Here is a 13,595-nt window from a genome sequence, read left to right as displayed (position 1 = left end):
TTTGAAGCACACGGCTAATCCCTCCGGTTTACACTCCTGTCATGCTGGATTTCAACTTCGGTGCAGCTCCTGTCAGAAGTGTGCCCTCAGTAGTTGTGCTGATGCTACAAAACAACGGGGGGATACCCGTGAACTGGTGAGTAATCCACACTTCCTGGCCCTAACGAAGGAGGGAATAGTTAGGACAGCCATGTAGAATTCTGATGGCAGGCATCTAGAACAGCCACCCACCCTAGCAGGAACTTACATAGGACTCACAGTGCAGACATAGCTTCTTTAACATGCAGATACACAAAACCTCTGTTGGAAGGACTGCTAGTGGCCAGGTTGCAGGTCTTTATGTCCCAAAGGGCTCCTTGGCCCGCCCCCTGTATGGCACAACTGAATGTTTATGGCTTTAGAGATTCCTGCATTGCAGGGGGTTGGAGTAGATGACCCTTGGGGTCCCTTCAAACTCTGATTCCATGAACAGTAAAGACAGGGACTGATTGTGTCTGTTAGGAGAAGCATCTTAACAATAAGAGCAGTTCAGCAATGGAACCAATGGCCTAGGGTGCAGATGGGCTCCCTATTGCTAGAGATACTCATAGCATCATAGAACTGCAGAGTTGGAAGGGACCCCCAAGGGACATCTAGTCCAACCCCTTGTAATACCTAGGAGGCTTGACAGACAAGTGCTGAGGATACTCTAGCTCTCAATTACTTTCCCAAGCAAGAAGTTAGACTAGGGGGCCCATCACCAGCTTTTCCTGGTACAGCAGTTTATTTATTTAAATTTTATGCATATTGCCCAGCTCAGGGTTGGGGAGCTTTGTCAATGTGACCATAAGGCAGGCTGCTCTCTTGGTTTTCATATCTTGATTCTTTTTGGTTTCCATTATTAAGTGATGCCTTTTGCTTTGTTCTGCCTGCTTCCCAGGGCCTTTCTGTTTCCTTCTGACCAGAGGATTGAAATGGAATACTGGGCAGAAAGCACAGAGTTTGACCCCAGCGAGCTGCATCAGATGCGGATCCAGGATAACCAGCTTTTTGCCATTTCCCCCAAGGCAGGAAAGCTTCTTCCAGGGCAAGAGCAAGCTATACACTTATCCTACAGGTACCTACATGCTGTGGTTCCTTCCTTCCCCATGTGGAAATTGATCCCAAACCCAAACGCCAAGGTCAACTCCTAATTAGTGTCCACCAGCACAAGGGCCCCTTGAGTATGCCATCTTCTGTCCTTGGGCATTATCAAGGTTGTCTGAAGTGTGACACCCAGGCAGAAAAAGTCACCCTCATTAACATAGCCTTGCACCATGAAAAAGCCAACAGCTGCATGGATTCTATTTCCTCCAAAGCCCAATTTTTCAGTGCCCTGAGTTTGTAGAAAACAAGGCATTTCTAGGTGAACGTATCTGTCCAGACATATCTGTCCTTCTGGCTCTTTATGCAACAGTTCAGCAGGTAAATGTATTGTCGCTAATCAGCTGTTTGAGGTAGGATTCTCCTGCTTAAAAGTCTGGAACGATTTCATCTACGTGTGTTTCTGATATTGGTTTTTTGTTTCCCCCCGCCAGACACGATTTCATTGGCACTGATCGGCTTCCAGTCCTGCTGAAGATCTCCCATGGACGAGAAATTCTGGTACGATACTGGGCTGAGAGGTTCAGAAACTGTCCTCACTGGTGAGGATTTCCAAAACCCTTTCCTAGAGCCAGTCAGGCTCCTTTAATGGTAGGAGACATTGTTTTCTTGAAGCTGCCTTCTCTTGAATGGAGGGACAAAGTATGCCTTTTGGTATTACTATTATTATTAGTGCTTTTTTCTAGAAAAATGCTCACCATGAAGTTGTTATAGCAAGTGCCACACTTTTTAACAACAAATAAAGAGTGATGCCAGTAGTGCATACTCTTGAGTACCCCCCAAAAAAAGCACTGGTTATTGTTAATTAAATTTGTATCCTGTCCTGTCCCCGCAGGCCTCAGGTATTCACACCTTAATCTGTCCTAGAACTATAGCTCTTCATGCATAGCCATATTTTATTTCTACTATTATACTCCCTGCACAGTAAGGCCACATGGATGGCAGAATTTTCCCTCCAGCAAGCACTTTTCTAGGAAGCATCCTCTCATTTCCAGCTCTCTGAATCCTCCTCCTTCACGCAGAGACCTCACTTTTGGCTCACATCCTGACTAGATAACTTTGTGGAGGGCTGTGGGACACATCATTCCTTCCAAGCAGAAACATGAGCCACAGTCCTTTTATTACTTCATGCCATCTTCCCTTATGCCACTCGTGTTTCCTGCATTTGGTTGTCCTCAAATTCTGAACTTTGCCTGCCTTCCCTGTTTTTTTCCTCTCTCCCCTTCGACTTGTCAGTTAGAGTCAAAGTCACCTTGTGCTCCAGTGGGCACCTTTCTCATGGCCCACTGAACCTCCACTAGGTGCCCAAGATTTCCTGTGAGAGTATTATGTTCCCATCACCCTTTATTTTTCTTTTCCCCGCTGCCCCACTTCAGGGACCATTGTCAGCTGAAAATCCAGCCTGTTGAGCAGGCTGTGAAAACACAAGGCTTAACTGTGCCTTTGTGCAAAGCCCTTGGATGGGCTCTCTTGGCTCTGCCCATTTGGCACAGGTCTTGATGGCTGCCCAGAGGGGCAGCTGAGTGCAGGGGTCCCGGCTGGGGGGCACACATCCTAGTCAGCCAGGTGGCCAGAAACTCTTTAACCGCATGTTCCCTAAACCTCTTCAGTGGGAGAGTTAAAGAGGAGAATTCCTGACAATGCTGCCAAGCTATTCCCTGTAGTCATACTGCTTCAACTATCTTTGAAGGGTAAGAGTGAAAGACCCTTCATTCATACTGTTACACTTTCCTCTGCATGGCCCCTCTGAGTGAAGCAAGCGCAAGGTGTCTTCTGCTTTTGTAATCCGTGTGTTTGTGATCTGCATGGTACAAACTAAGTCTATTCCTCCCCCCATCCCTACAATTATTTTGCATCTGCAGCTGAACTTTATTGGTGTGACCCTGCAAATGGAGCACCGATACATTCACTTCACTTCAACCAAGCATATGTTCACGCCTATTGCTATTGGCACCTATGACCCTCCTAAACAGGTGAGGCATCAAAAGTCTTTTCCCCACCCCATCCCACCACCCTCCCAAAAGAATGTTGTAAAGCAATGAGGAGAAAAGAAAATTCAAACGTCCAGATCTGTATGGGCAGGTACCTCCCAAGAGAAGGAACAGTATAGAATTAAAGATAAACGGTGTTTCTGTGCGCTCTGGCCTCTGTCACTGTGTTCCGTTGTGCCAGAAGTGGTTCAGTCATGTTGGCCACATGACCTGGAAAGCTGTCTGCAGACAAATGCTGGCTCCCTCAGCCTGAAAGCAAGATGAGCACTGCACCCCATAGTCGCCTTTGACTGGACTTAACTGTCCAGAGGTCCTTTACCTTTACCTAGTATAGAATTATCAGCATGGAAAACATTATGGAAAAACACAATAAAATTCTCAGCCTGTTACACAATTAGGGAAAACACCCAAAAAATGATCTTCAGATGGCATTTAACGCCCAGCAAACTGGTTAAAATGTATAAAAGAGGCTCCAACTTATGTTGGAAATGTTTAGACAAGGAGGGATCGTTAATCCACACGTGGTGGTAATGCGAATTTGCAAAACAAAATTCTGGGGAATGATTTACTAAGAACTGAAGAAGATGCTTAAACGTTCCTTTCCCAAGAAGCCAGAAGCATTCCTGTTAGCTAAAATAGGACAGGAAATTCCAGATCAAGTAAAAAACCTCTTCCTTTACACAACAGCAGCAGCAAGGTTACTATATGCTAAAATGTGGAAGAAGAGGAAAATCCTGAACAAAGACCAGTGGTTGCTTAAACTAATAGAATATGTAGAATTCGCCATGATGATGGCCAAAATAAGAAATACAAAGAGAAAAACAGTACTAAGCGAGTGGAAACAACTAGGAGTATTTAAAAAGAAGCAGTATAAATATAAATTTACAAGTAGGGTTAAATATATGAACACCAAAAAACACAACAAAGAGTGAAAGGAGGGGGAAGGATTGGAAAACTTTAGCAGTTGCAGCAAACCAAAGAGAGACTGGGTTAGGATGTCAAGGAAATATAGGTTGGGAAGTCCAGATGAGAAGAGTTAGGAGATGATGTATGTAACTGGAATAATTATAACTGACTGTAAATGAAAAATGTGCAAACAAATTAAAAAGTAAAAGAAAAAAAAGAAGTAACAGGGTGATAGGTGGCAGAAGAAACGTCATGCTTTGGGCGAGAGTGATGTTACAAACTATAGAGTGAGCATGGATTTTCTAGTGCTTTTTTAATGCCAATGCAGGCATAAGGACATTTGCAGGGGAGGACTGGTCACCAGTTGTCCTTTTCAGCAGCTCTCCATGCCATTTTAATTCATTTCCTGCAGAGGGTTCATCCAGAGTTCCGCTTGTCCCACTGCTTTCTCCTGTTAAACCTGTTATTTAGCAGTGAATCAGAGCAAACATCAGTCGGGTTTTCTGTGTATTGATGTTTGCTCCGATTCAGTGCTAAGGAAGGGGGTTTCCCACAGACAGTGGCGGGGCAAACAGAAAACTGCTCAGACCCTCCGGGTCTGACAGGTGCAAGACAAGCTGAAAACCACTATGGCCCATGCTTTCTGGAAGTGGAAGTGTGGATGAGCTCAGTGACTGGAATGTCTGACAGGGGGTGGAGAACTGCTGGAGGAGCATTTGCATGGGAGAATCACTTAACACAAGGGTTCAGGACCCCACTTTTCCCCTGTTGATACTTCTCTATAAATCCCCCTCTGTTCCTGCATTTAATTTTCCTTTGTGCCCAGCAGTTAGACTGCACTCAACAGTCCACATAAGGAAAAAGTGGCACTACATGTTCATTTATCAGACATTGATTGATCCAGTCTCTTGCATACATATTGTGGGAGAACCTTCTTCATCCTGATTTCATCTAGTCCATTTCATTTGCTACTTAGCAGAGAATGATGTAAATAAAATACCTCAAAGAGAATCCTTCTCTCATATTGTTTCCTGAACTGTTCCTAGTGTTCTGAGAAAATACTGCTGGTTGGTTAGCTGTCACAGATTGATATAGAACTTTGGAATTCTGCTAAGGAATAACACTTAAGATTGTAGCTGCCAGGCTTAGGTTTCCTCTAATAGGGACTACATAGTAGAAGACCCAGAAGAAGCCACACCAGACCATGTGAGCATCTTGAAAGCCAGTGCTGACCAGTCTTTCCCCTCTCTTCTTGCAGATCTATGAACTGTACAATGGAGGTGCCACAACTGCAATGTATGAAATCCAAGTGGATGCTCTGATGAAAGTACAGGAAGAGAATTACCAGCATGGGGTGTTTGTCTGCCTGAATCCAAGAGGAGAGATTGGTCCAGGCTTGACAGCACACACGGAATGGATCTTTTCACCATTGGAAGCCAAAATGTACTCGGTGAGGCTGGCACCTTTAAGAACAAGCACTTTCCTTTGGGAATTTGTGTCTCATAGCTTTCCTACCTAGCTGATTAGAACTTTCTTCTTTGACTGCCCTTATTCACAAGAGTTCTAATACATTCCCATATTGTTCATTGCTGCATAACTCCTGCTGGGGCAGCTGCCTCTTGGTCCTTCCAACTTTCAGCCCCCATTGCTGCCCCAAAGCTGCATTACAGTGTGAATTCCTAAGAATGCAAACTTGATATGTGACCAACACCTTTTTATCTGAGAGCTTTTTATGCACAGTCAGCCAAAACAAGCTCAAGGTGCATTTTAGCCTTTGCAGGATATGCTTCCCAACACACTTTTAATCAGGGCTGCCAGAAGGGCCCTGGCCCTGGGTGTGGGTGGAGGGGGCATGAAGCAGGTGCCCACACACCAGCGCCCCCTCCTGGTGTCGGAGGAACCAACACTCGCCGGGCCATTTGTATTCACCTCCTTGACTTTCATTCCTTACCTTGGGCGAACATGGGAATTGTGGCAATTTCTGCTCCTGTTTCTGTTTCTGATATCCTTAATTGCCACTGGAGAATTATACAACAAACCCTTTTTAAAATGTACAAATTGGGGAGTACGGGAAGGAAGAGCTGGGTTATACACCACTGGTTATGCCTCAGGCAAAATCTAGTGAGTGGATGTAAAATCCACACAACCACGTTCTATACAATTACAGCAGTAAGCATACTATCTGTGACAATTATTGTCATATTTTCATTAGTTACATAAGACTGCATCGTGACTGCTGGAAAAACATAGCTGCAAAGAAACACAGCCTTGCAGAAAGATACATGGAGATTAACAAATGAGAAACAACTGCGCAGTCATTGCCCAAGGCCACAATGGTGCAGGAAAGCCCTAAAAGTGGGGAGAAACTCTTGGTTTGTGTGCACAGTGGCTTATCAAAAACACTAAAATTGATTAAAATGGCTCTGAACCATGCACAACCAGGGCTTAATTTGCAGACTTCAATCCAGAATCTGTTTCAGCGGTCATCTTTGGCATGTGTAAAATAATAGAAAAGAGTATCATTGAGCATGTAAAAAGCACACTTGCCTTCCTAGGACAGAGATTGTGAGCCTTATGAGCTCTGTTTTTAGATTTGAACTACCGACTGAAATCTGATTGGAACATTTCCCAGCAAAAGGTAACAGGCCTATTTTGCTTCTGTCTCTCCTTGCTTTGCTAACCCCCTTGGGCTCTGACATGAACATCCTTTCCCTGATTTAACTTGCAAGATAGCTACTGTACTCCAACAAAGCTGTTTTTGACTCTTATTGAACACCAGAGTAAAACCAGAGCCCTTCCAGTCACAGCTTTGTGTTTCGTTTTTCTGCCTAGGTAGAGGTACCTATCCATATCCTTGAAGGGGACTCTGCTCTGATTACCTTCCAAGGCATAGGCTTCGACCCACACGTTATGGGTGAATCAGCACAATTCGACAAAGTGGTTTGTGCTGCGACAACACCAGGTTCTGCCAAATTAACAGTGCCTGGCCTGGTAAGTATCAAAGGATGGTGCGCTTCTAGCATGGAAGAACGTTGGAGGGCGTAGAACAGATATTTCAAATTGTATGAGCCCTTGGCACCACAAGAGCTATACTTCTCTGTGTAGTTCTGTTTCCTCTTGAATAATGTGTTGTGTGATCCTCCTCTCACCCAAACAGCAATGGCTATCTTTGTTCAATTGGTTAATTTAAACCAGGCCTATGCAACTTGTGGTCCACGAACCACAAAATCAGTGTTGTTTTTTCTTCAAGAACCAGGCATGCAATAGTAGTCTTCTATCATACTGCAGATGTTTCTGGGTTTGCATGTTTTGAAGAACTTCTTTATGTTGTGATATGAACCAGCAGTTTTTTACTGGATAAACCATCTGTTCAATTTGCCCTGTGCTGTTGTCTTGCCAACATGCATTCAGATTACAAGAGCCTCAGTAATGCTATTTTATTTCCACTTCGGTGGCCTATTTTGTTTGTGATTTCTTATTAATTTTCTGGTTCTGTTTGATTTGCTTTGTTTTAAAATGTTAGCCTCCTTGATCAACTATGATATGCCCACAAGTAAGGATGAGTAGTGCTAGGCTTTGCAAAACCCTGATTGTTGACCACTGCTAGAAAGTAACTTGCAAATGAATCATTGCTATTTGAGAATTGAATGCTGCTTGTTCAGTCATCTTTGGGATGACACATGATGCTCCTTTGGTAGAATTCTATGGCCAGCTTCAGATTTTGCAAGTGTGGTGTGATTACTGCAAAAACCAAACCAAACAATTCAGTATTATTGAAAGATTCATGCCACTGCTGCAACATTTGTAAATGGAAGCCACAGGGGTTGATTGGGATTGCATGATAGAGTTCAAATGCCAGAGCCAGCAGCTGATGCAGCGATATAGCATGCTGCCCAACCAATCTCCACAATTGCTGCTTATAAATTTTATAACTCTGGTGCAGAGGCCTTACCATGTAGAGCCTTTTACCAACGTTGAAACAGGCGAAGTCAGTCTAATGTGGCTATATAGTATGATCCATTATATATTCAACAGTAGGGAGGTTCTGCATGTGACACCTGAAACATTATTTGAAGGCTCACATGCTCTTTCTCCAGTGAGGCTTAAGCTTTCTCTGAAAATATATTCATCATGGATGCAGTGGTAGTGATGGATGAGTAGAGCCATCTCTTTTTGGCCAAATCAGGAAGTGGGGCAGAGGTGGCATGTGTTGCTACGACCATGCTTTTCTCCTTCCCCTTTGGCTAGAAAAGAACTGGGAGAGCGGGGAGAACTGGATGAGCACAGAAGATTGTCCCCTTGAAGTACTAAGAATTCTAAATCTTACTGAGATGTTGGTGGGAGGTTTTTGAGATCCTAGTTAACCCTTTGCTTCAGCTACACTAGGAGTCTTTTCACAATCCTCCCATACGGATGCCTCCTACTAGGAAAGCATTGTTGTAATTGGATCATCTGTAGCTGAGAGTTTTGTGAAACAGGCTGCTACCATTAATCTGTATTTTTTTAGACATGTTTCATGCATATAGTGCTGCTTAAATGTCTGTCACTGGTAGCATTGTGCTAGCTTCCTTTCACGGGGAGGGGTGGGTGGGGAAGGGGTGGGTGGGGAAGGGGGGAGACAAGAGATCCCATCTTGTTAGAATAGGGGATCACCCTCTGTTTATTCTCTTTGCAGACGGTGTACTTATCTCATCCCCGGATTTGTTTTGGCAACATCCCAGTCTACAGTAAATGCAGCCGACTCTTTTTTCTCAACAATGCCTCCGAGAATGAGGCCATTGTTTTTTCTTGGCACACTGGGACTTCCAATTCCATGGTGGTGAGCTTCATCTGTCTGATTGCTCTTGGTCCCCTTTGGCAGTGTTGTGGCCTCTCCCACTGTAATGCTGGAGTACTGAAAGCCACATACCCTCCTTTCCTAATGGTTAGAAGCCATAGGCCTGAAAACATTCTGGTGGGGATCCATTAGGCACTGCTAATGCTTCTGACAACCACTTTCTTTGTTTCAAGGTAATGGACATTATTCCAGAGACTGGAGTTGTGCAGGCTGGGGAGAGCGTCTCATTTGTTCTCACACTATATGCTGGTGAAATTCCGTGCTTCTACAACATAGATTTGATATGTGAGGTGAGGATTAGTGTGTACTTTAGATCATCACTTCTTTGAACACCAAAACCCAAGGATGTTGCTAGATTACTGAAATATAAGGTAAAGGGACCCCTGACCATTAGGTCCAGTCGTGACCGACTTTGGGGTTGCGGCGCTCATCTCGCTTTATTGGCTGAGGGAGCCGGTGTACAGCTTCCGGGTCATGTGGCCAGCATGACTAAGCTGCTTCTGGTGAACCAGAGCAGCGCACAGAAACGCCGTTTACCTTCCCGCCGGAGCGGTACCTATTTATCTACTTGCACTTTGACGTGCTTTCAAACTGCTAGGTTGGCCGGAGCAGGGAACGAGCAACGGGAGCTCATCCCGTCACCGAGATTCGAACCGCCAACCTTCTGATCAGCAAGTCCTAGGCTCTGTGGTTTAACCCACAGCACCACCCGCGTATACTGAAATATACTCAACTCCAATTACATTACCTACTCCTACAGTACCACTGTTGCATATCACCAAGAAACTTATGGTATGAGGTGACAAATACATACAACAAACGAGGATACCATTGAACAGGCATGGCTCAATTTCCCCCCTCATAATTTCTCAGAGTGCTGCAGTTGAGGTTCGTCTTTGGTCCAAACACTTGTAGTTGCTGCTCTGCAACCACCTTGTTCCCTCTTTGATTGTGTGTTAACTAAGAATTCTAAATCTTACTGAGATGTTGGTGGGAGGTTTTTGAGATCCCGGTTAACCCTTTGCTTTGATTGGTTGGACAAGTTATTGTTTCCACACATTTGGTGTATAAGGTCAGAAAATAAAGTCAGAGTTTTGTTGGAAATTCATACTTACAAGACATATGTCTATAGGCAGAGCAAGTTTTCCATCATCTCAGCGTACTGAAGTAACAGGAGTGCAAACTTGCAGAATGCTGAGTTAATCATAGGTTTGTTCCCTGTAGATTTTTACCCAGCACCCACTCGATCAGTATGAGAAAGAGCTGCAAGAATGGGAAGCTGAGAAGGCACGCCAGGCTGTGGAGTTCACCATCACAGAGAAAGACCTGGATACACAGAAGAACCTAAAACAGTTTCCAGTGGTAAGCTGGCCTTCTAGAGAGGGAGATTTTAGCACTGAAAAAAGAACAGTACAGCTGCTTTGGATGGGTTTTCTGTTCAAAGTGACACCTGCATCTCATGATTCTATTGGTGTTTTGCAAGCACATGTAGGGCAAAAAGTGACTTAAGTGAAGATATGCATCTTTGTAGTGGTCGACTGATCAGGCACAAATGAGATTGAGTCCCACAATTGAGAAAGCTATTTGAGTATTCAGACTTTACAAATATGTACTTTCAGCCATCTTCTGGTTGCTTTCCCACATATAGTTTCCAAATGTAAATTGGGGGGAGACAAAAGTGATATTAAGAACCTATTAGCAACTGAGCTGCTTTCTGTGGGGCAAGCCCAAGACATTGCAGCACTTGAGGTGGAAAATCCAAGTGGCATCCTCCTCAAATTAATTAACCCAGGACACAAGCCTCTAGGAAGTTCTCCCGCACAAACCTAATTAACGACTGTTCATTTCAGTGAAACTTGCACAGGAGAAATTCCAGGCGAATTGTCCCCCTGCATTAGATCTGCCTGCTTCACACTCATAAAAACTCATCTTCTTTGCATTCATGTCAGATACAATGCTCTGCAAATTTCCTCTTCTGATGATAACACTTGTCAGGATTCCTGCATTGGCACCTGTCCTCATCTATCTACATATGCTAATTTGCATGTTGAAAATAAAGCCAGGATGTTTAGGGCCCCTCCAGACCACCTGTTTGTTGAGCATTCATCCTTATTTGCTTGCAGGGTGTTTATATGTGCTCCTGTTAGGGGTTTGTTAAGTGGCTGTGTTGCTTTCATCCACTTTAATGGCACAAACCTAACATTCTGCTATGCTATGCTATGCACTTGATTCCCTCCCACAAAATACTGACATTCTGGAGGTGCCTTTTAGATGGAGCACATTAAGGGAACAGAAAAAGTGGAGGGGGGGGACCAGTTTCATAACTATTCTGCAGTTTTATGCAAACCGTGTCACGAGATGGCAGATTTTCACAGAAGTTTACTAAATTCCTGCCATTCAGCACACAAATTCAAGGCCATTTCACAAGTTACGTGAAGGCAAACTTGGATTTTTTGTTAGGATACACTCAGCAGGCAGCTGCAGCCAATTACAGCTCCCTGACTAGTGTACTTGTACATGTTATATGAAAAGGCATGTTATGAAGCACAGCTATATGCCTTTTCAAAAATGCAGAGGAATCTCAGGAGGCTGTTGTTGTGAGCAGAAGAGGAGCAGGGGAGAAAAGAGTTTTGAACCTTTTCTCTGTAGGCAATTTCCTCGAAATCTCTTACACACATTGTTGTGATTGCTATGTTTTTAACTCTGTATTTTCATTCTGTTTGCAAATTGCAGGCTATTATTGCATTAGGGAAGGAAGGAAGAATTTCCCCCTATGTTGTTCCAGATTATCCATCTAGAACCTCACATGGGGCAAAGCAGTTTGAGGGAAAAAATGGCTGGTACAGAAAGGGTTAAGCCCCTGCTCCATTGACTGTTGCTCCCCTCTGCTCAAAACTGCACCTTCCTTTGGCTCTTTTACAGTAACAAACAAAATTGCCAGGGCTTTGTTATAAACATTTGCATATACTTTACTTTGCACCATTGAGTACCTTACTTTATGTCATTGTGTAACAGCATCATGGTTGTTTACTATGATTTTCTTCCCTTTGTTTAGGGGGCTTCACACTTGGCGTCAACAAAGCTTTCTGCCACACATCCAGTGATCCGGAAATACAAGGTAATAAGTTGACGGTTACCTTCTCTGAAGTGGAATATGTTGAGATTTCTGAGGGTGACTGATAGGGCAGTGAACCAACGGGGCTCTTATTTCAGAGCTAGGATGCTTGATTAAGAATTTGGCATTTTAGTGACAGAATAATTGTGTGTTGCTATCAAAGCATTTGTTGGGTCTGTTTTGACTGTACAGCTTTTCTGTATTATTTGAAAATGCTTTTCTGCAGGGTGGGTAGCAATCCAGTATGATGATCAGGAAAAATGCATTTTGGGGGCATATGGATTATCTAAAAACAAGAGCTAGTCCCCACCACTTTGATGTGTGTGTCAGATTTCTGTCTGCCTTTCCACTACACTGCATAGTCCATTTTAAATACTGATTTTGTAGTTGTGTCCCATTACTCCCTGCTCCCCAGTGGTTTAGGTGAGCTGCCTGCCTTTTAAAAATGTTTACTGAACTACTACTTAAATGTTGATGTGATCCAAAATCTCTTCACATTTTTTTTAAAAAATGGTATTGTTTGTGGTGGTTTAATTTGCAAAACTGCTCTGGGGAGGTATGGGATCAAAAGTTACCACTACCAGCCAATCAGTGCTGTGCAAAAACAGCTTCAGCTTCCAGCCTACAGAATCAGTTTTCCTTAAGAAAGGAATAGTCATATAGTCTAACCACAATGTGGCAAGCAGGCTTCCTGGACACAGCAACTACCGAGAAGGGTCATCTGGTGTTTTGGAGTGTGTTGTCATCAATATGCTGAGGACACATAGTTCTGTTTCTCTGCATGGTAAACCAGTGCCTGACTTTGGTAATGGGCTCGATAAGGGTGTTGGGGTGGTTCTTCTGTCCAGAGAAGTTGCCTGTCCCATGCTGTGGAACTGTGTTTCAGCAGTGATTTTGCAAGAATCCTTGCTTTTGACTTTCAGAGGCCTCTTGAAGACTACCGTATTTTTCGCTCTATAACACGCACCTGACCATAACACGCACATCGTTTTTAGAGGAGGAAAACAAGGGAAAAAATATTCTGAATGAAACAGTGGACGTATCATTTTTGTGCTTCATGCTGTGGCCACAGACATGTGATCTGATGGTGAATTTTGGGTGACCCAATGCAAAAATCCTGAGAATCCCTGTGGATCCATGCTTTGTAACCACGTTTTTGCACCATTGCAGCCCCAGGCAACAGTGGGTGCGTGATTTTTTTTTGGGGGGGGGGGACAGGCTGTAGCCATGGACATGCTATGTGCTCTGATGGTGAATTTTGGCTGACCCAATGCAAAGATCCTGAGGATCCATGTGGATCCATGCTTTGTAACCACGTTTTTGCACCATTGCAGCCCCAGGCAACAGTGGGTGCGTGATTTTTTTTTGGGGGGGGGGGGACAGGCTGTAGCCATGGACATGCTATGTGCTCTGATGGTGAATTTTGGCTGACCCAATGCAAAGATCCTGAGGATCCATGTGGATCCATGCTTTGTAACCACGTTTTTGCACCATTGCAGCCCCAGGCAACAGTGGGTGCGTGATTTTTTTTGGGGGGGGGGACAGGCTGTAGCCATGGACATGCTATGTGCTCTGATGGTGAATTTTGGCTGACCCAATGCAAAGATCCTGAGGATCCATGTGG

General features: G+C 44.1%; 1 protein-coding gene across 4 annotated transcripts in view; it reads left to right on the top strand.

The window, feature by feature from the left end:
- The window catches only part of CFAP65 (cilia and flagella associated protein 65), a 42,180-nt gene that overhangs the window by 19,554 nt on the left and 9,031 nt on the right, over window positions 1-13,595 (top strand). For all 4 annotated transcript variants that reach the window (XM_083503511.1, XM_083503509.1, XM_083503510.1 and 1 more), the window contains exons 19-28: window positions 8-136; window positions 920-1,096; window positions 1,557-1,623; window positions 2,985-3,095; window positions 5,278-5,469; window positions 6,852-7,010; window positions 8,695-8,838; window positions 9,030-9,146; window positions 10,081-10,218; window positions 11,912-11,974. In XM_083503511.1, the coding sequence (XP_083359637.1) occupies window positions 8-136; window positions 920-1,096; window positions 1,557-1,623; window positions 2,985-3,095; window positions 5,278-5,469; window positions 6,852-7,010; window positions 8,695-8,838; window positions 9,030-9,146; window positions 10,081-10,218; window positions 11,912-11,974 (1,297 nt within the window). The remainder of the gene's footprint in view (window positions 1-7; window positions 137-919; window positions 1,097-1,556; window positions 1,624-2,984; window positions 3,096-5,277; window positions 5,470-6,851; window positions 7,011-8,694; window positions 8,839-9,029; window positions 9,147-10,080; window positions 10,219-11,911; window positions 11,975-13,595) is intronic.

The sequence above is a fragment of the Podarcis liolepis genome (genome assembly GCF_965112155.1).
Source record: "Podarcis liolepis genome assembly, chromosome: 1".
NCBI lineage: Eukaryota > Metazoa > Chordata > Lepidosauria > Squamata > Lacertidae > Podarcis > Podarcis liolepis.
Note: the sequence above shows the minus strand (reverse complement) of the source record. Positions and strands in the feature narration are given on the sequence as shown.